We start from the raw sequence: 22,085 nt of genomic DNA on the forward strand, positions 1-22,085 counted from the left end.
GACATATGGATTATTTGTACAACCCTGTTTTGATCATACTGAGTAGAAGGGGATGTTTTTATGAACCTTAATTTTCCGCCATGTGAGTTTAGAAACAATAACATTGTGTGAGATGATTTTCTTTAAGTGTGAAGGATCCAAGGGAATGGATCTTGGAATGGAACATTTAACTGACCAATGTACTTAAAGTACAATATGTCTGTCCATGGTCAATGGTCAATGGTTTTGTGTTGAGCTGTTTAAAAACAGGATGTTTAGTTAACCTTTACAAGTGTTAAGTTGGACACTACATCGTGGTAGTATTACTATGTAATGTTACATTCAGGTCAATATGATCTTTTGTAGCATATTTTTTGGAACATGCAGTAACTCTGAGGTAATTCTGGAGAATGTTCTGGACAGTATTTGATATTGTTTTGTTACAATAATAATAAACATACATTTGCATAAAGCAGCATATAAGTCTTCTATGTTGATGAGGTTAGAAAAAACGTGGCTAATGTGGCCATGAGTGCAGCAATGCCCTGACAACAACAGCATAATAATAACAATGTCACTTTAGTTCAGTTGCCTCTTGAAATTCTGTTAATCTGGTAAGTGATGCAACTGATGCATTTTTTTTTTATGTTTTAGCGTGAAAAAGCGGTGCCCAAGGTGGACACCACTGGGGGCTTGGGCACAAGGGGACTTTCTGGGTCATTAAAACGGTCGGTTGTTAAAGGTTAAAATAATAGTTAAAATGTAAATTTGTATTTAAAAAGAGATTCAGGACAGGACAGTCAGTCGGAGAAAATCTAGTTATTAAAGTAACGTCCCTCCTGCACAATTGTTCCCTCTGTATGTTTGACATCATGAGGTGGCCTTCTATTATCTCTCAAAAATTAGCTAAAGTAAATACAATAAATACAATTTTTAATTTAAATAAAAAATTAAATAAAATTGATAAATACTAAGTTGAAATAAAAGATTAAGAATTTAAAATATATACAGAGAAGAGATTGTGAGATAAAAAGGAACGGCCCTCAGATGTCTGGATAAGGTGTTAAATTCCAGTGTTTATGTTTGTTTATGAGGGCCCCCTCTGCAGGTAGAAATAAATTACTGGGCGAATAAATAAAATAAATTAAAAAGCAACACTCCGGATCCTCTGACAATAAAACATGATGCATTCTGTGCATGGAATAAAAACCTGTCAAAGTTTAAAAATATAGGTAAAATCTATATACACACAGATATACAATTCATGATTAACACACCATAATAAACATCACAATAAAATATAATAAATTAGATCAGGTCGGAGTGCGCTGTGTGGAGGGGAAGAAGCGGAGAAAAGGGGTTAAAATGCCTCTCCTAAAACTGTGGAGAGAGGATTGTGAAGGAAGGGAGGAGAGTACTTTTAACAAGTACCCTGTTAATAAAAGTTAAGGAAGTGAAATGGATTTATCTCAATATTTTTTCTTTAAGGGCCTACTCACACTGTCCTTCTGGCCGGGGCCAAAACAGGTTTTTCAGCTAAAGCCTAGCACCTTTAAGCAGTGTGAGTGCACCCGCTCCGCGCACAACTGCGGCCAGCGGGCCGTCCACGGCCCGTTTGAAAGAGGTGGGCTTTAGCTGAGCCGTTTGCACATGTACGAGCACGAGCGTGCGCACGTGTGCGAGCACGAGCACGAGCCCTACGGCAGTAGCGTTATGTCCATGCGCGGACATTTAACAACAACAACAATGGCTGTGAAAGGTTCATGCTGGTGTGATGCGGAGGTGGAGTGTTTACTGCAGATTTGGTCGGATGAAAATATTCAAAAACAGTCGACAAGACGCACAAAAACTCTGAGGTCTGTGGAAAGATTTGTAAACAAAGCCACACACACGCGATCAATGCGTATGACGTGTTACGGCGTGATGGCGTATGGACAGCAAGAAGCATTGGCCGGCCCTGGCAGTGTGAGTACAAACGGGGCTGGGGCGCGGGGGGGAGAGGGAGGGGGGACAAGTACCCTAAAGTCCGGGTCGTGGTCTGGAAGGACAGTGTGAGTACGCTCTTAGACCGGTAGGTTCCATGTTTTTTAAGAGATGAATCCACCAGGGTTAGAGGTTACGGTTAGGGTCAGGGTTAGGGGGTTGTGTTAGTGTCTACATAAGCCTATTTGCAGAGGAATTTGGCACTGATAAAAAAATAAATAAAATAACAGACCGGGGATAGGACCCTTTCTTTGAAAAGAGGGCAACATCTGACCCCTTTTTAAGAAAACGGTCCTATGTTCCCCGGTGACATACAAAGTGGGGACGTTATATTGAAAACATAATATGATGTTGTCATTGTTGATTCACTTTCCAGTCCTCTAAATTACTTGTTAACACTCTGTCAAACATGACAACAGTGTGTTGGTACCTTCCAATGAGACTGTGGTCATCCCCAGGCCATGCTCCGGGTGCCTGCTGATGTGACACAGTCTGGGTCTCGACCAGCGGTCCCCTTTGGAGGCCTTGGCCAGCATCTTTAGGTCCACACCAACAGACACTGCCTGGAGAAGAGAGACATAAGTATGGAAGTAAATCTGTGTCAGATTCAAATACATAATTTCAATGCATAAATATTCAGTTCTAGAAATTGAATTGCTTTATCATTTCAAAATCTGATGACACAGATTTACTTCAATGCTGGTACTGGGGTGAATAGCCGTCTAATATCCAACTTATAACTCACTTTACCGCGGTCTCAAATACTCCGAAAGAGGATTAAGTTGACCGTTGCTGTGCAGCATGCTTTTTAAACCTCCAACCCAGGGCCACACCAGCAGAATATAACAAGTAGAGAACCAGAGGCTGTCCAAGATAGATGGGGGCATAATTTACCTCTCAGATCCTGGTACCCTCCAATATGGTTGTGTTGTGGGAATTTTGGATATTTGTAATTCATAATCATAGTTTTGTCAGGTCAGACGCAGTTCAATGTCTCCTCTGTCTCACATTCTTAATGGATAATGCAAATAACTAACTCATGATGATATATTGGCACATTTGTGCATCTGTACCCTGTGTTAGAGACCTTGTGATGAGAGAGATTCAGAATGTTCAGAATTGTAATGTCTAAGGCATGTTTTTGTTTGGTCTAAAGACGTCACCCAACCAAGGCTATTGGCGTCCTGTCCCTCTCCCTAAAAGACTGTGCGAGTTTTGGCAAATCGTCATTCCCTGCTAGACTCTAACTTGTGAGGATGTGGGGATGAACGTATTTTTGTCTGCAGAAGAAAATGCTTTGGCAAAATAAACCACGGAGAAAAAGATGATCCTGTTTGTTGATCTTTATTGAAGAATCTATTTCCACAACAATTTGGCGTCCCTGGGTGGGCACCCGGAGTGAGAGGCACAGGCTGGACAGGACTGACGGTGAAACCTGTGCACAGTGGAGTGAAGCTCCTTCCTCAACCTCGCCACAAATTCAGCTGAGAAGTGGGGGCCTAACGTCCAACAGCAGGAGTGTCCTCTCACTGCTGGTGCCTACTGAACTCGGTGGAGGATCTCTTCAATAATCTCCGGTGAGTTTATTTTTGTTGGTGACGTCTAGGACAGGGTAAGAGTCCCTGAGCCGCAAATGGTTCGAGTCCATTTGCTTTTTTTTGTTGACGTCTAGAGGACGAGGGTGCCACTCCCTCTTTGCAAATGGTTTAAGTCTATTTGTTTGTTTGTTGACGTCTAGAGGACGTCTGGAGGATGAGTGTGCCGTCCCTCTTCCGCAAATGGTTCGAGTCCATTTGTTTGGTGGTTGACGTCTAGAGGACGTCCGGAGGACGAGGGTGAGAGTCCCTCTTCCGCAAATGGTTCGAGTCCATTTGTTTGTTTGTTGACGTCCAGAGGACGAGGGTTACCAGCCCCTCTTCCGCAAATGGTTCGAGTCCATTTGTTTGTGTGTAGACGTCCACTAGGGCCCTAGAAGACGAGGGTGCGGGACCCTCCTCTGCAGGAAGTTCGAGTCTTTCTGTTTTTTGACGTACAGTGTCTGTGCGAGGGCCGGCCAGCAGTCTGATCAGCTGCTCTCTTTTCAGTTCGAGTCTGATTAGTAGTACTGGTTTGTGAAAACGTTGTCTCACAGTTCGAGTCTGTTTGAGGTGAATTACAGCAACGTTTCCGGTTAGCTCATGAGCAAAGTAAGAGGTGATTCCGGACAGTATGGTAGATAGTTTGTTGTAAGTCTATATGTGCATTGTTCCCATGTGCGTCTCTTTTTTCTCTTTCCCTCTCTACCCCATCTTTGTGTGTGTGCGTTCATGTTCGAAAGCTGTGGAAAGAGGAGAGTGTGTAAAGGCTTTGTTTTAGCTCAAGGTCACATCAACGGTACTATCCTCCCTTTCCTTCGCGCTGAGGAAAGAGGGAGCATAAGATAATATAGGGAGAGATTGTTTTTACGTCAATAAATAACTAGAAACAAAATAAAGTAATTCAGTCAGTAGGGTGAAAACTCCGCTTGTGAAAACTCCTACAGGAATATATATATATGTATACTCATATAACCACTGCATGTACGATATGTAAAGCAACAATTAATAAGGTAACGTTACTGTCGAAAATAAATAAATATATAGATCTGTAAAAAATCTGTAACCCATAGATATATGTAGATCCATAAACTGGATTCTAGAAAATCTTTGAACGGGTAAAAACGGGTAAATCACTGACTGACCCACTTTTATCAAGGATGTTTGCATTGGAATGAATGTTGCAGGCCTGTGTGTGTGCGTATGTGTGTGCGTTCATTTAAGACATGTTTTGACTGACCAGATGACCAATTGAGATAATGTATGTGCCTTGGCAAACTGCTATCAGCATGTTGAGCAGCTGGCTTTCATGGTTCCGAGTAGAAAAGGTTAATATGACTCAGCTGTGATCCAAATTTAGAAAAAAAGCAAAATAGAATTTTTATATACATGCTGTAAATCAAACGAATGAAGTTTTGCGGACGGTATCATTTTGACAATTGAAATTCAAAAGTTGGGTGTGGCTATAAAGGCCAATCGCCATTTTTGAACAGTGGCGCAGAAGAAAATCGGAAATAGGTGTGGTTGTGCTATCAATCGCCATTTTGTAGTTGGGGCGCAGTTGAAATTTAGGTATTGGGCGTGGCTTGGAGGCCCGCCATTTTAAAACCTGGTCGCCATTTTGAATCAAACGTTGTGTAGTTTGAATTCTTGGTACACGTCACTTTTGCCAGGAGTGGTTTGGCAGACCGCCAGACAGGAGGGGGGTGCAACAGACAGAACCAGCTGAGAGGGACTAGCAGTTAGCTATAGGCCCTAGTAGCATAGCTACCAGAAAGGCTAAGCTAAGTTGTTAGCATTTACGATTGATTGCACCTATTACCATAGACTAGTTTAGCATAACTAGCATAGCTAATGCTAGGCTAATTAGCATTGAGAAAAATAGCATATCAAAATTAGACTGTGGGTATTGCCAAATTAAGTTAGCATTACCAATATAGCTAAAGCTAAACTAGCTAGCATTAAAGCTAAAGAGATGATGGTTCAATTGATTTCAATATCACTAAAGACGAGCTTAGCATAACCAAGGTAAGCTAGGCCCAAACTTACAATGTATGAAACATAGAAATAGCATCCTCAGAGAAACAATGAAGCACATAACTGACACGTCAGCACGACTCTACACAGACCTAAACTAAGTGAGATGGGGCCAACTCAAAGCAAACGCCTCGAAGGCGTAGCCCTAAGCCCAAATCTCCAGTACATGAACAAAACTACGGTGAATCTTGCGTTGACCAATTCAAATTTTGAGCCATTGAGTGCGGTTTTCCCAATACAGGCAATTTTAGTCTCAGACAATTGGATTCTGAAAAGTAACCTCAGACAGAAGGCAGCAGACAGGCAGGGAAAGGGTAACCTCTCCTCCCCCTCCTTCTTCTCTGTGTCTTAAACTAGATGCGACCCTCGACCTCGACTCGGCTCCTCTGACCAGGCTGGCTCCCCAACCAGCCAATCAGCAGCAGGCTCAGCAGGCTCAGCAGGCTCAGCCCCAGATCCAAGCCTGCACCAACACCGCACCAACCACTCTACCCCCTCGACGACCTGGCTGCACTGGTGAGGGGGAAAGGTGGCCAGCCGGCCGCCACGACAGGCAGATCCAGGGGAAGAGGCAGAGGACTCGGCCCCCGGCGATCGCGATCATCTACACAACCCCCCCACCTACGTGCACGAGCTAGCTCCCACTACACCAGGAGCAAAAACCTGAACAGCGTGACGAACATGAAAAAACTGTTCCCCTGTTCCCCTGTTCCCCAAGGTCAAGGATGGAGGACAGAAATATGCAGCAGAGCTCCTGACTTTTTGTCAGCATTTCCAAAGAGACAATCATCACAGAGGTCGTGAAAAAGGCAGAGGGCATGGCTGAGGGCCAAGGGGGCGAGAAGCTATTTCATCTGCGGAAAGCATGGACACTGGCGAAACGACTGCCCAGAGCGTGAACAATGGCAGACCAACCGCCAGGGATTCCGACACAGGGGCGATTGACTGGCCGGAGGACTGGGGAGAGTGAGGGGCGCATCTGGACCGGACACAGGCCATCCGAACGGAACACGTAAATACACCAACACATCCACATTCTCTCCACAACACAGTTTAAATTCCGTACTTCAGGCTATTGAATGCTTAGAAAACACACACACATCACAAAACTTGCAGGAAATGTATGCTTCACTAAACTTTGCTGCCTATAAGAATCTACCCACACTAACACTCACTGTTGCAGACGTACCCCTCACATCCCTAGTAGATCCTGGAGCGACAGGATCTGTAATACGACACACCGATTTCAAAACAACACCCAAAATGAGCAGGAGTTGTGTTAGAGATCTTATGTGTGTGTTAGGCATAAACATTAAGTCAGGCTCAATGGCCTAACCATAATTAAAAATTATCTATACACTAAAACCTTTCTGACTTCTCCTGATAATGCGGCTACTTACCACTAACTATGGCTCCTCCCCCACTCGAGCCTCACTGCAGCACATTGTGCTGCACACATCTGCTTAAGGAAAGATATTCTATTTGAACAAACATGGTTTAAACATAGTACTCTGTGGGACAGTTTAGAACTGCAATGCCTGTATTGGGATAACACACGCTGTGCAATATCTGTTCGCCTGCCTAACGTTTCCTTCCAAGTGCCGCAGTTCCCGTATGTTTCCCTGATCAAAACACAGGAGCCGCACAATCTGGAACCTTGGTTGACAAAATGCATCAAGGCGACCGGATGGAATCAAACGGCCGACCCCGCAACTGAGCATCATGAAGGTTTAAAGGTGCATCGAATAACAATTCAAAAGGCAGTTGCTGCTCTTGAGAACGGTCGAGATTTAAACTTCAAAACCCAGAGGTATACTCTACATCACACTTCACTGCACCACACGGAAAGATAATGATTAATAATGTCACTGACGTACCAGAACTGAAACGAGGGCCACCGCAAGTGTGGGCACAACACCGGCACAATGTAGATTTGCTTAAAACAAATTAAAAAAAAAAAAAAAAAAAACCTGCTGTAATCACCCAAAAATCCTTATAGGCCCCGCCAGCGACAGTATCCATTACGAAAAATAAGTATGTACGGTGGGGGAAAAAAAAAAGGCATCCACATACGCCAGACAAGTGAAGGGTTTGTCCAGGACTTGCAGGCGGTAAATGCAGCAATCCATGCACGTGCCCCTACAGTACCAAATCCTCATACAATTTTTTCACAAGTTCCACCTGAAAGTGAGTGGCTTTCGACTGTGTCAGGGGCTGTCGGAGTCTCCAACCATCCTCAACGCTGCTCAGCGTGAGAATTTATAGTCCTTAAGTCTGCCACAAAACAGCGCCTTGCTGGCACATGTGGATCATTTAATGATTTGCTCTCCTACACAGGAGGCTTGCGTCGCGGACACGCTAGCCTTGCTTACACACATTATATCGCAAGAGGGGAAAATACTTTCCCAAAAGTGCATCTCTGCATCCAAGAAATCCCAAAACCAATCACAAAGAAACAGGTTATGAGTTTTCTTGGCATGACATCATACTGTAGACAGTGGATCCCTGACTATGCAAGCATCAAGGCACCTTTGGCGGCCATTGCTCATGGTCAGGGTCTAGCAGCACGGGACAAAGTCCTTTGGACACCCGATGCAGAAAAAACATTCCACGATCAAAAGCTAGCTCTACAGACACTACCCACTCTGGGCCTCCCAGATTGCAACCGCCAATTTACACAAACCGTTGATAAAAAGGGACACTACATGTCCTCGGTCTTACTGAAGGATTACGGGGGCAAAAAAAAAAAAAAAAAAAAAAAAAAAAAAAAACGGTTGCATACTCATCCAAACTAGACCCTATGGCAGCCGGTCTCCCAGCCTGCCCTAGAGCTGTGGCAGCTGCGGAGAAGGCAGTCATAGCTTCTCGCGGCATTGTCGGTTACTCTCCACTAACCTTGTTAGTCCCACATGCAGTCTTAATGATTTTGTTAGAGGAAAAAACCTCAAAAAATATGTCCTCCGCAAGATGGTTAAAATACAAAACCATTCTGCTCAAACTGCCCAATATCACTGTACGGAGCTGCACTGTACTCAATACTGCCACGTTGCTCCCTACTTCTGAGAAACAGGAGCCCTATGACTGTGTGGCTATTATTAATGAAATCTGTTCCCCCAGACCTGATCTTCGCGAAACACCGCTCACCAACCGCGACATGGAGCTTTTTGTGGGCTGCTCAGCATCAAGGGACCCAGGAAAAGGCCTTAACCAATCAGGTTTTGCAGTCACCATACACAAAACACTTTTGCCAGAACTTCTCCCAGCGAACTATTCAGCAAAAGCCGCTGAGCTTGTGGCCATGACTGAAGCATGCAAATTGGCTAGAGGTAAGACTGTCACTATTTTCACAGATAGCAGATATGCATGGGGGGTTTGCCACTCGTTTAAACAAATTTGGGCTAATCGAGATTTTCTCACTGCATCTGGCAAACCCATCACCCATCACAACTTGGTCGCTTCCCTCCTTGATGCTTTGCTGTTGCCACATCACATCGCCATATGTAATAGAAGAAAATACACATAAAACAGACTATGTCTCACTAGGAAATGCCCGTGCTGATGCTGCAACCAACGTTGCAGCTAAACAACCGCTGATTACAGAGCTTGCTATCACTTCCAGCCCGCTGTAACACCATACGCAGACTTACAAGAGCTGCAGAACAGAGCCACACCAAAAGAGAAATGGGCGTGGAAGCAAGCTGGCAGTGTGATGAAACAAAACGTTTGGTATGGGCCTAATGACAAGCCCTGTTTGCCGGATTATTTGTTTCACCATTACGCTAAATTGACGCATGGTCAAGACCACGCGTCAAAAGGGGGGATGACATGTGATATCCAAAGACATTGGATGACACGTGATATTTAAAGAAATTGGTTAGCAAAAGGGCTTCTCACTATACAAAATGATTTGTGATCTCTGCAACAAACAATGCAGGCAGAGGCATTAGGTTCAAACAGAGCGTCCATCCCCCAGCAGCGAGACCTTTTGATCACTTACAAATGGACTTCATAGAACTAACACCAAGTGAAGGAAAGGAATTTTTCTTCGTCATGGTCGACAGGTCAACAGTGGCAAAAGCCTTACTAACACAGATACTTCCCAGATGGGGAGTCCCCTTACAAATATCAAGCGACAATGGGACCCCTTTGTTAAATGCCGCACTTAAAAACATCAGTCAGTACCTCGGTTTTGACCTGAGGCGGCATTGCAGCTAGAAAATGGGACCCTAAAGAACCAACTAGCTAAATCCTATAAGTAAACAAAACTGCCCTGGACAAAGGCCCTCCCCTTTGTGTTGATGTACATGAGGGGGAGAATCAGGTCCAGAAATAATCTCAGCCCGTTCGAAATCCTGTTCGGTCGGCCTTTGCGAACTGGGATTGGGTCTGAGAGAAGGCAATTCCCTGAGACAGGGTGTTGTGAAGATGAGATACTGCAATAGTGTATACATCTAACCTCTGTTCTCTCTGATATTCACAAGCAGGTGAATAGCTGGATCCAGGTGAATGGGTAGTGGTCCAAGATCTGAGAAGGAAATCTTGGTGATCAAGAAGGTGGAATGGGCCCTACCAGGTGCTGCGGGTCACAGAATCCACACCTGCCACTGCAAAAGAGTCACGGAGCCATCAGACGACGCCCTTGTACAGTCAGATCCGAGGGAACCAGATGGCATCGATCTTCCAAGGCCAGCCACTCCAGGAGGGGTTGAGACGCCACCTGGACCTGTTGCCGGCTCAACACCTACTACTCCTGCCGCTGAACGAGTCCTACTCCAGCCTTGCAGATCGGAACGGACAGGAACTACACATCGTGGACATCGCCCCGGTCACCCGACTGGAGCAGAATGCCTGGTAACGAGCTGTGGCTCTAACCGCCAGGCGGATGATGAATGGCAGTTGTTATGTCTTAGCCCAACATCCTCACGGTGTGGGCATGGCACTGCCTGCGGCCTCGCTCCCTGGTTGGGGGTTCTGAACATCAGTGCCGTCAACTACGAGGGATCGACAGTCAGATTCAGAAACGTCACAACTACACTGAGTCAGGTGCATCATTCAGTGATGACGACAAACCACACACGGTTTGTGCCGTCACATCACTTGACCAAAATCTGGGCACGTCCATTTGCAACTAGACAGTGAGCGCCACGTGCAACAGCGCATGGAACGCTGCCTACACTAACCCTGAGTGCAAGAACGTGGGCCCTTACCTGGACAGACTGAACCTCACACACAACCACAGCCTTGCCTCTCAAGGGGGTGTGTGCCACATTATCGGGACAAAATGCTGCACCCATGTGCTTGCATTAGGTGACAACTTGACTCATGTTGTCGCCCACTTGAATGAACTGTTGAGAGAAAAGCAAAACTCAGAAGCTCATGACGGCTGGGACCTTGGTCCTGGCTCACGATGGGGGGATGGAAAATCCACCGCTGTCAGATTACTACTCCATGTGTTGATTGTGGTGGTGGTAATGTTGTTGGTCATTCGTTGCGTGCTGCCTTGCTGCAGAGCTCTCGTGTTTTCTTTAGTGAGCTCCGCCACGTGGTAGTACCCATGAATCAACATGACCCCAGATGAAGATCTGTGGGTACCACCGTTTTTGGATTCAGATATTGAGTCGAACTGATTTAAACACAGAATGTGAATGTGAGAGTGTGATTACACTACAACCACATGCGTGATGACAACAATAAAATTCTCACCCTTTTGTGCAAACCATGACATGTAATTGTGTGCAAACTGTCTCACTCAGGTCTGCCTGCTTGCCTGTCCGACCTTAGCCCCTTTACCCTCTACAGCTTGACCAGACCGCTACAAAGGGGGGGGATTGTTTAGATATCCCTCGTCTCAACCCGGTGAAGAGTGACAACAGACTTTGTCAAGGGGGCTGTAGAAATTAGAAAGTTGCTGAGCGGTGACGGTGAGTGGGGGCCCTGTGGTTAGAAGTTTGGCCAAATACATGTATGCTGTATCCGCACCTTCTTTTTAATCATATTTTATAATTTTTCCCCTTCAGGGTGGATGTTTCAAGCCATCAGGTCAATTTCTGGCCTGTGGTAGTGAAAAAAAGAAAGGGGTTTATCCGTATTATGCTATTCATCGTTTGTTCCTTTCCACCTCAATCATTTATTACATGATAATTACCCTGTGTGACTATTCCAATCAATGTTTTTAACCAAATTACCTTTTTCATCTATAAAATAAAAAGCTTTTTCTCCAGTTTTGATGCATGCTATTTAAAAAATTGCTAAAAATTGAAATATAGATAAATTACAAATTTCCTTTTGTAGTGAACATAAAATGTTCAAAGGGGGGACTGTTGTGGGAATTTTGGATATTTGTAATTCATAATCATAGTTTTGTCAGGTCAGACGCAGTTCAATGTCTCCTCTGTCTCACATTCTTAATGGATAATGCAAATAACTAACTCATGATGATATATTGGCACATTTGTGCATCTGTACCCTGTGTTAGAGACCTTGTGATGAGAGAGATTCAGAATGTTCAGAATTGTAATGTCTAAGGCATGTTTTTGTTTGGTCTAAAGACGTCACCCAACCAAGGCTATTGGCGTCCTGTCCCTCTCCCTAAAAGACTGTGCGAGTTTTGGCAAATCGTCATTCCCTGCTAGACTCTAACTTGTGAGGATGTGGGGATGAACGTATTTTTGTCTGCAGAAGAAAATGCTTTGGCAAAATAAACCACGGAGAAAAAGATGATCCTGTTTGTTGATCTTTATTGAAGAATCTATTTCCACAACAGTTGTGAAGATCAACAAACCAAAAAACTATCCACATCTGTCACACAGTAGTGTAGAAACATACTTTGACCAAAGAAAGTAATCATAATGTCATCAGATGTCCAATAACTGTTTGCTGCAGTTGTTGTCTATCTGGTCATCTGTCTGGTCATCAATAAATAAGCTACTCGGGCAATTTTATTACCCTATACATTTAAGCCTTCTGCAATGTATGAATATAGCCTACTTATTACTTCCATACATAAGCATGATTCAAATCCTGGAAGAATGATTTAGAGAAACAACATCATACAGATTAACTCACATCACTCATGTAGTTTTGTATTTAACTTGGCAATCAATTTAATTGAACATACAGTCCATAGTTTTCAGCTGCTGGAGGTCTCTTAATCAAAACTTTTTCTACCAGTCATTTACAAGCTTCAGGAGTCTAGATGAATTAGTTTGCTCACATTATCCACTCAAGATAGAGATTTTCTACGCTAGCTTGCAATTCACAGGACTTCACAGGAGGATCACAGGACTGAGCACTATGACTATGGACCTAGTTATGAAGTCCTTTGAGCGTCTTGTCCTGTCCCACCTTAAATCCATCACTGACCCACTCCTGGACCCCCATCAGTACACCTACAGAGCCAACAGGTCTGTGGATGACACAGTAAACGTGGCTGTCCATTTCTTCCTCCAGGAAGCTGGACTCCTACGCCAAGATGTGAACTTCAGCTCTACTGTCCCAGTTGTATGTGCCTGACCACATCTGCAGGTGGATTTTAGACTTCCTGTCTGAGAAGAAGCAACTTGTGAAGCTGGGGAAACACATCTCTGACTCACAGACCATCAGAGTCGGTTCCCCTCAAGGTGCAAACTTTCCCTCTGCTCTTCTCCCTGTACACAAACAGTTGCACCTCCAGTCACCAGTCTGTCAAGCTCCTGGTTTTTGCTGACAACACCGCCCTCATTGGACCCATCTCTGGTGGGAAATTGACCATCTGATGACCTGGTGCAGCCAAATCAACCTAGAGCTAAATGCTGTAAAGACAGTGGAGATGGTGGTGGACCCCTCACCCATCATCTCTATGGCCTCAAGTGGGAGGAAGTGAGTGCATGCGTTACATTACCCACATCTTCGACTACATCTATCTATACTGTGATTTTTTTTGTACATACCCTGCTAATATATATATTTAGGAATTCCTTTAGTAGATCTTGGCTCCTCTGTTCTTTCATTCGCTGTGCTTTTCTTTTTAATGCTCTGGTATCACATTCCCTTTCTGACATTTTGCTGCTATACTATCTAGTTACATTTAGTGACGTACAGTATCATTTGACAACCAAACTGACCTTATAAACCCGAACACATGATGGCAGCTGATTGGGTAAATGTGTCCCATATCTAACCAATCAGCAACTTTTTTTTTTTTTTAATGTTTCTAAGGGCCGTAATAGGAGGTAAGGTAGCCTAGGCCAGCCTGTGCATTAATCTACCTCTGTCCTGTCCTGCCCTGATTGTACATATTTAATATAAACATAGTATTTGTTATACAATTTTAATAGTACCTTTTCATATTCTTATGGTATTTTTTCTTTTCTATATTTATACATATACTCTATGTTAGCAAGCAAACTAACCACTATATCACAATATATTTGTAGCATGAAATGAACCATGAAAAGTGAAGGTGTGCCACTCTTGTTATCCTGTCAATATAGTATAATGTCAATTCTTAGTGCTATGTCCCTGCTGATAGACTGCCATATGGTATATGAAAATAATGTGTCCCTGGTGTTCCATTGGCACATACTGTGGATGTATTATGAGAACTGGATATGGTCAGCCTGCCGTTTCTTTCCAGCAGCCACCAGTGGTAGTACAATGAAAAAACGCCCCTGCAGTATGAAACACAGTGATTGAAAGATTATAATGTCATGTTAATCCTCATTCAGTACCTGGGCATACTCTTCTCTCCTCAAAACCAGGAGAAACAAGTGTAGGCCGCATGACTGGATCTTCCTCACCACCTGTCATTTGATTACAGAGAGACATAGAGAGACACAAATGACTCAGTGAATAAACTCTGTTTCATTTATAATCACTTTCAGACCACTTTACTATGATTTCCTATGGAAATAGGACAAAAACTAAAGATGTTACTGAAACATATAGAAAATCCCATGCAAGTAACAAACATAAACTTAAAAACATGCTGGAAAAGGTATATTTTGAAAATGATACGTACAAATATGGGTTACAAAGTATTCATGAAAATTAATTTAGCATTCTCTAAAGGTATTTCATCTGTAACTTGTCCAAAACAAATTTGATAGGGATAACAATAATTCTTGGTTTACTGCTGGCTTAAAATATATATTCTACGTCCTACAACCTTGAATCTTGAAAGTATAAAGAAAGAAAGAAATATATAATCATCTCGTTAGAGCAGCCAAAAAGAAAGTTTTTCACTGATCAGTTTGAGAATTCTTCAAGTACTGTAATATCAAAGCTACATGGAAAATTATAAATCAACTACTGCAAAAGAAAAAGCATCCATAAAATATCCTCCTAGTTTTTTGGATGTGAACACATCTGTGTGAATGTGGGAGTTTCTATTTCTTAGAATATTGTTCATACCAAAGAAAATCCAAATGATTATAAAACATGTTTTTTTCCATCAATTTGAAATTTCCATAGTAAAAAAAATTCTGCTCCGGCTCACGGCTCAATTAAAATAAAATAAAACCATTAACACTTTTTTGTTCCTTCTGATCTCAAACTAGCAGCCATTCCACTTTTTAAAATCAGGTGAATCTTTTACAAATTAACATCTTATTTCAGTTCTTCCTTGCTTTTCCAAAATGTTGGAAAAACACATTTAAAAACATATTCTTAAATATTCTTAAACACCAGTGGATTCTGCAAAAATTACTTTGCATATATGGCTCTTTTACAACTAGTTGACAAGATTTATACTGCCTTAGAAAAGAACTAAGTGGAACTAGTGGAACTTTCTAAATAGTTGTTTTGAAGTGGCTTAGAGATTATGTTTATAATGGAGACTAATATGTCAATGTCAATGGAAAAGTATTTAGTATTCCAAAAGGGCCAAATTGTGTCAAGCATGCCAAGCCATGGACCAAAACATCAGGGTTATTTCATAGTGTCAGCAAATTTGTTTAAAATGTGTTTATTATGTGCTATTGTTGCTGCTATTATTAATAGTGGCAGTGGTATTTGTCAAACATACCCTTTGCTGAGGGTCACACGACAAAATGCTGGATAAAAATGACAGAAGCTCATGATTTAGGTCCCACATCATCTTCAACAGATGGCCTTTGCTCAGCAGAGGACACACGTGCAGCAAAAGATCCCCATGCAGCATTTCCTGCAGCAAGGCTATGAAAAGGTGGTGTTACAAACTAGAGCTCTCCCAGTCGAAGTTTACCAGTCTTGTCACAGTATCCATAGTCTCTTTCAATTTTCCAGTTTTGCGCACAATACTGACTTGTGAATAATGCAGTGAAATGCAAGGAGTGATGGGATAAAAAAAACAACTTGTGGTTTCCCCCCGTGGACGGCGCTCCATCTGTGACAACGGAGACAAATTGAATCCTGGAATATATTCCTATCAAAAAATCTTGTGATTACAGACAGCCATTGTGTGTTAGTTCGGTCACAGGACGACTTTATGGCTAGTGATATGGCTTGTTTGATTCAAATTGGTAAGTAGACTGGAAAAACACTCCTTCTACAGCACAACCGTTATTTGTTTTTTCTCATCATGATGTAAAGCTGTAAATTTGCAACTCTGGCAGATCGAGCTGACTCAGTCAAATTTTGAATGTTTACAACTCTCCCACCCCTCCCCCTCTACCACAGAGCTCCTCCGCTTCCTTCCATCGAGTGCTCGTCAGTGCACATGCACCAGATTCCTGTGAACGCACCCGTGTCTCATCTCTCATCAATAAACAGCATGGACTACACGCTACATAGAGGTAGGCTGGCTAACTAAAACATAGATAGCAACTGCTAGCGTCACTTAGCGTATGTCTAGCTTGAGGCGTGTGTCTGTAATATTGTAACATGCACAGGGGGGGGGGGGGGGGGGGGGGATCTGTGGGGTGTGCATGAACTGTGAACTGCGCTGAGTGGACAGGATGATAAAGGCTCTGTGGATTTTTGCAAAACAAACAACCCCACCCGTGTTACCCCACTCTGTTTTAGTATAGAAATAACCGTTTTTAATAAAGAGGGAAATGTCATATTCTGAAAACTTATCCTGTTCCAGGCCAGTAGGTGGCACCCTGTAACTGTTATTATACTACTGGATAGAAGAAAAAATACAAGAAGTATTGCAGTGGTTGTTGTTGTGAAAAGGTGTGCCCACAGTAAAGTTGCATGAATTATTATCCTCTGTAAGCTGATTCTTTCAAGTTCCTTACTACAAACACTAACCCCATAGAAATCCATGTTGTCCATATATTCCTCATTGACCTCCAGCACTTGGTCTCCATCTCTGAGGCCACTGTGTTCTGCAGGACTCCACGGCTCAACATCTCTGATCTCAAAGCCCCAGCTGCTGGGCTCCATCCGCAGGTGGAAGCCAAAGCTCTGCCCCTCCAGACGCTTCAAATGGCACAGTCTGGGCACGGGACTCTGATCAGGATCTGCACACATTATTAGTAAAGATCCTCAACACTAGGGTACACTGGGAAATGATTTAGGAGCGGAGGTTTTAAAGGTCGTCTTTGTAAGGGCATGTGTATCAAACCTCACCAGGATCATCAGTGATGACCAGGGCTGGATTATCAATCCCTTCCTTGGGATTGAAGGTAAACCTGATGGAAGGAAAAATTGAATATGGACAGTCAATATGTCAGTGTAGCACAGTAGGGGAACTTTACAAAGCATCCGTTTTATATCAAAACTATACTGTACACAGAATGTCTGTTTAAACCTTCATAATGGACCATGGAAGTTGTGATTGCTTCTCATAGGTGGATCCTCACTGCTGATCATTTTAAACAACAAACAGGAACCCAGTGATTTACATTAATCTCACTATATCATTTTCCAGATACTTGAACAGTCTTTCAGATATTTCTTGGTTTCTTGTTCTTCATTATTATTCACAAGTTTAAAATATTCATGAGTATCCTGTGTAGACGACTCTCACTGGTGTCATAACCACAATCTTTCCCCAACCTTAACCGTCCAAAGTTGTATGTGCTGATATCATAGAAATACATACAAAACTGTTGTCAATAAATATACTGTAGGTCTGGAATTGTGCAGGATCATTGAATACCAACATTTGTGGCTGCTCTACACAGAGGAAGAAATGTCCCCATGTTCGAGGCTTCTGAAATATCAGAAGATAAGGAGCTCACAGTTCAGCTTTTATCTGCTTCAGTGTTATCAAAGTTATGTCATCACTGCATGGCAATGAACACAACACACAACAGTTGTCAACAGTTTCCATGGAAAATAGTTCCAATGACCAACCAACACTTTACAGTTATAATGATCAGTCGACATAAAACAAATATGTTGTAACTCACCTATAAACCTTTAGTAAATCACAATAATAAACAATAAAAATAATAAATATAATAATGCATTTTATTTATAGGCACCTTTAAAAACACTCAAAGTCACCTTACAGGGCAGAGTTAAAAAGACCAAGAACAATTTTTGTGGTTGGTTTTGGGGGCGATGGGTTTTGGAGAAGGCTTTAAAAAATTATACAGTTGTTATATTCGAACTCCTCTGCAACGGTCCTTACAGGTAACATTTGTTCCCAGTATCTAGATCATCTCGCCAAGGCTGCCCCTTGAGCCCATTGCTGTTTGCTCTGTTGTTTGAACCTCTGGCGCAGATGAATCCGGTTATCATCGGTTATTTAACCCATAACTGTCCATAACACACACCACCACTTGGCACCTTCACGCTGACGACATCTTAGTCTTTCTCAGAAATCCGTTGCAGTCTGCCCCCCACCTTCTATCAATGTTGGATGAGTTTGGCGCGCTATCAGGATTTAAAATCAATTGGTCCACCTTTGCTACCATTGAATGAAGAGGCAAAGACCTCTGCTTTTTCCTTCCAACATTCCCTCTGTTACACATTTTAAATATCTGGGCATTGAAATATTTTCCTCTCTACATCTTATTGTGAAGCACAACTATACTGAGACAGTAAAACAAAGTCTTGGGTGACCTAAAAACAAGGGTCAGCCTGCCCAACTCCCTTCAGGCACGTATTTCTGTTGCCAAAGTAAGTTTTGTCAGCTCCATGGTCCCCCTCTCACCCCTGCTGGATACTGGGTTAAGCTTCATGCGGCTGTTTCAAACTACATACAGAATCAGAATACACCCGTAGATCTGCCACTGTCAAGTGCAGGAGAGTAGATGGGGCATTAGCGGTGCCCTACTTTAAACTTTACCACTGGTCCTTCCCTCTTAGACCCTTTGTCTCATGGTTTGACTCCCAGGCGGCAGTTTCCTGGCATACATCGGAAGAAAGCACGGTACACAATACACTTGGTATTTGGCAGGCTTTTTATTTGCAAATATCTCTGTAAGGCAAAGTCAATTACGTTGCAGCCCCATTGTGACCCATATGATCCAGGTTGCAGATGGCACCTGCAATCTCCAGTTCTTCATAATAAAGGTTCACTCCCAGTGGCAAAGGGAGGGGTACAGTTTTTGGATAATTTTTCAGCTTAGATGGTTTACGCTCCTTTCAAGACATCAACCTGTCAGGCACTTCCTTCTTTTTTTATTCACAGCTAAGAGCGGCTCTTAAAGCACAAGGTGGACCTTGGCAGCCCCCTCTGCCTACACATCCACTTCATGAGATGATTATTACTAAAAGAGCTGCGAGGGGAATGATATCCACTCTATACTTCTACTTGCTTGAGGCCACCTACAAAACGCTTCCAGTAGACAGGTTATGGAGGGATGATGTCCCCGGACTGGATCAGGATTTTGATTGGGACAAGGTGTGGGCCAATATCAAACTCGCCTCTCAAAATCCTGATCACCAGCAAATCCACTATAATTTCATACACAGGAACTACATGACCACTGGTACTTTCCTCCATATGGTATTTGCCGATTGTTATTGCTGTCTGTATTATTATTAGTATTAATATTATTATTTAGGTTTTATTATTTAATAGTTATTATTAAATGTATTATTATTTTTCATTTCTATTGATGTAGGTTTGTGTGTAGGTGAGGCTCGCCTTGGGATCCCCCAGTTAGAGCTGGTTAATGTGGCCCGGGTAAGGGAAGTTTGGGGTCCCCTGCTAAAGCTGCTGCCCCCGTGACCCAACTCCGGATAAGCGTTTGAAGATGAAATGAGATGAGATGAAAAATTTGATAAAAAACAAGAACGAGAGCAATCATAAATTCGACAAGAAAATTGATTGTTGAAAATCATTAAGTACATCGTTACGATGCGATGAATGTGTGTGATGAGTAAAAAGTATGCCACTTTAAAGATGTGTTTTGACATGGCATTTGAAAGTAAAAAGAGATGAAGTCATCATAAATCGTTAGTAAAATGAATAATGAGTAATGAGTTGATATGTAATAGATCACTGTGTTCTGAGGGATAATGTTAACCTCTGTACATGTTTTGATCTGCCAGTGAAGTTCCTCACATGCAGGATAAAGTAGGAACTGGTGACTCCACGTGTCAGAGAAAACATACAGTTATCTATACCCTCTGTACTGTAAGACACTCTACAAATGGGCCATATGGAAGGACTAGATAAGATCATTTTAGCAGAGGTGTATAATGTGTAATTAGAAAAGAAGGGAGGAAAATCAGAGTAGTATACCATCAAACTAAAAAAGTTTCACAATTTCACTATTCCCTGATCATTTCTTTTTTCTAATTTAAAAAAAAAAGATTTCTTTTATGGCCATTTTCCAAGATAGATAGGACAGACAGGAAATGGGGTGAGAGAGAGAGGGGGAGACATGCAGCAAAGGGCCACAGGCTGGAGTCAAACCCGCGGCCGTTGCCTCGAGGACCTTCAGCCACTTTACATGGGGCCACTGCTCTAACTACTGTGCCACCGGCCGCCCCGCCCTTGATCATTTCTTAAGTCATATATTGATGTGAGTTTACAAGTTTGAGTTTTTTTTTTTAAGGTATAAACTATTCAGCATGAACAAGGTCACTTGTAGTTTAAACTGTTTGATGACTAACATGATCAGTATTACTCACCTTCTTATAAATTATGTGTTATATCACTCTGGTATATTAACTGCTATAACATATAAGTCATATTCACATTACTATATATATTATTATAGTTACTGTTACTTTTGTGGCTGCTTGCTAAGTGTCTGTTTGTCTGTCTCTCGGTCTGTCTTTGTCTCTCTCTGTCCATCTGTCTGTCTTTTCTCTTTCTCTCTCCTTTTCTTTCTCCCCAACCGGTGCAGACAGATGTACGTCCTCCATAGAGCTGGGTCTGTTTGATGTTCTTGCCTGTTAAAGGGAAGGTCTTCAACGCCACTGTGTGCACAAGATTGCTGGATTAATACTTTATATAATAACTATAATACTTATTATTATTATTATTATTAATAAAGATAGTGGGACTTGTTGCTGCTTATGGGGGAATTGTTGGGTCTCTGTAAATTAGTGATGTCCAAATGAAGCCTCGTGAAGCATTAATTGTATTTATTGGGCCCACTAGATAGAGCCCTTCTAGAAAAGAGCTGAATGAATGGTGATTCAGTGTGTTTTCAACCCTTTGTTTAACAGAGAGCTCCATCTAGTTGGAAAATAATGAAAATGGTTCATGAAGCTTCATTTGGACATCACTACTGTAAATCATTAATAAGTCACAGAGCGCGGTCTTGACCTACTCTGTATGTAAGCTGTCCTGGGATAACTTTTATTATGAATTGGCACTGTAATTAAATCGAATTGAATTGAACTGAATTATTTCCTTGAGTGAGGACAGAGGCATCTCACTCTCTGCTCAGCTCTGTTTGTAGTTGCACGTGCTCATTTGTTTAGTGAACCAATCTTTTGAACGATTCTTTCACAATTATTCAGTTCATTTCAAATAACTACTTTGACCATCACTAGTAGAGTCACGATGACACTGCCAAGGTAGCAACGGCTGGAGCCACCGGGAGCCGCCTACTTTGAGCTTCATGTAGGCTTCATTTGGAAATCTATTGGTGACGTCACAGGGACCATGTCCATTACTTATAGTCTGTGGTTGACATGGCAAAATGCAGCTGTTGTACAGAAATGTAGCAGCCTCATCACTAATGTGACCCGTGTCAGATGTATACATTAGGCCCTACAAAATGTGTGTATCTTCTTTTCACCTGCATGTGAGTGTGAGTCCTTCAATATGGCCCATTTGTAGCGTGTGTCTTACAGTACAGAGGGTATAGACAACTGTATGTCTTCTCTGACACATGGGGTCAGCCAGCTCCTACTTTAACCTGCATATGAAGAACTTCACTGGCAGATCAGAACATTATCCCCCGGAACACAGTGATCTATAACATATCAACTCATTACTCATTAATCATTGTACTTATATTACATGAGTTTTATGTAAATAACAAAACGTATTAATAATTTACTAACATTTATAACGTTATATACGTTTTGTTAATCAGTACATTATTGACTGAAGATCTATAAATAACTCATGATTTATTTAGTTTAATGTTTATAAATGAATTACAACACATTTGTTATATTTTAACAAAG

At 42.3% G+C, this 22,085-nt stretch overlaps 1 protein-coding gene across 1 annotated transcript in view; it reads right to left on the reverse strand.

The window, feature by feature from the left end:
* LOC310946791 (Na(+)/H(+) exchange regulatory cofactor NHE-RF3-like) overlaps window positions 1-22,085 on the reverse strand; it is a gene marked incomplete at its 3' end in the record, with an annotated part of 40,478 nt that overhangs the window by 8,932 nt on the left and 9,461 nt on the right. The window contains exons 3-6 of the mRNA XM_083913343.1: window positions 17,106-17,167; window positions 16,785-16,996; window positions 14,282-14,353; window positions 2,393-2,525 (exon numbers count right to left, since the gene is read on the reverse strand). Of these exons, the coding sequence (XP_083769469.1) occupies window positions 2,393-2,525; window positions 14,282-14,353; window positions 16,785-16,996; window positions 17,106-17,167 (479 nt within the window). The remainder of the gene's footprint in view (window positions 1-2,392; window positions 2,526-14,281; window positions 14,354-16,784; window positions 16,997-17,105; window positions 17,168-22,085) is intronic.

The sequence above is a fragment of the Echiichthys vipera genome (assembly GCF_963691815.1).
Source record: "Echiichthys vipera genome assembly, chromosome: 5".
Classification (NCBI taxonomy): Eukaryota; Metazoa; Chordata; class Actinopteri; order Perciformes; family Trachinidae; genus Echiichthys; species Echiichthys vipera.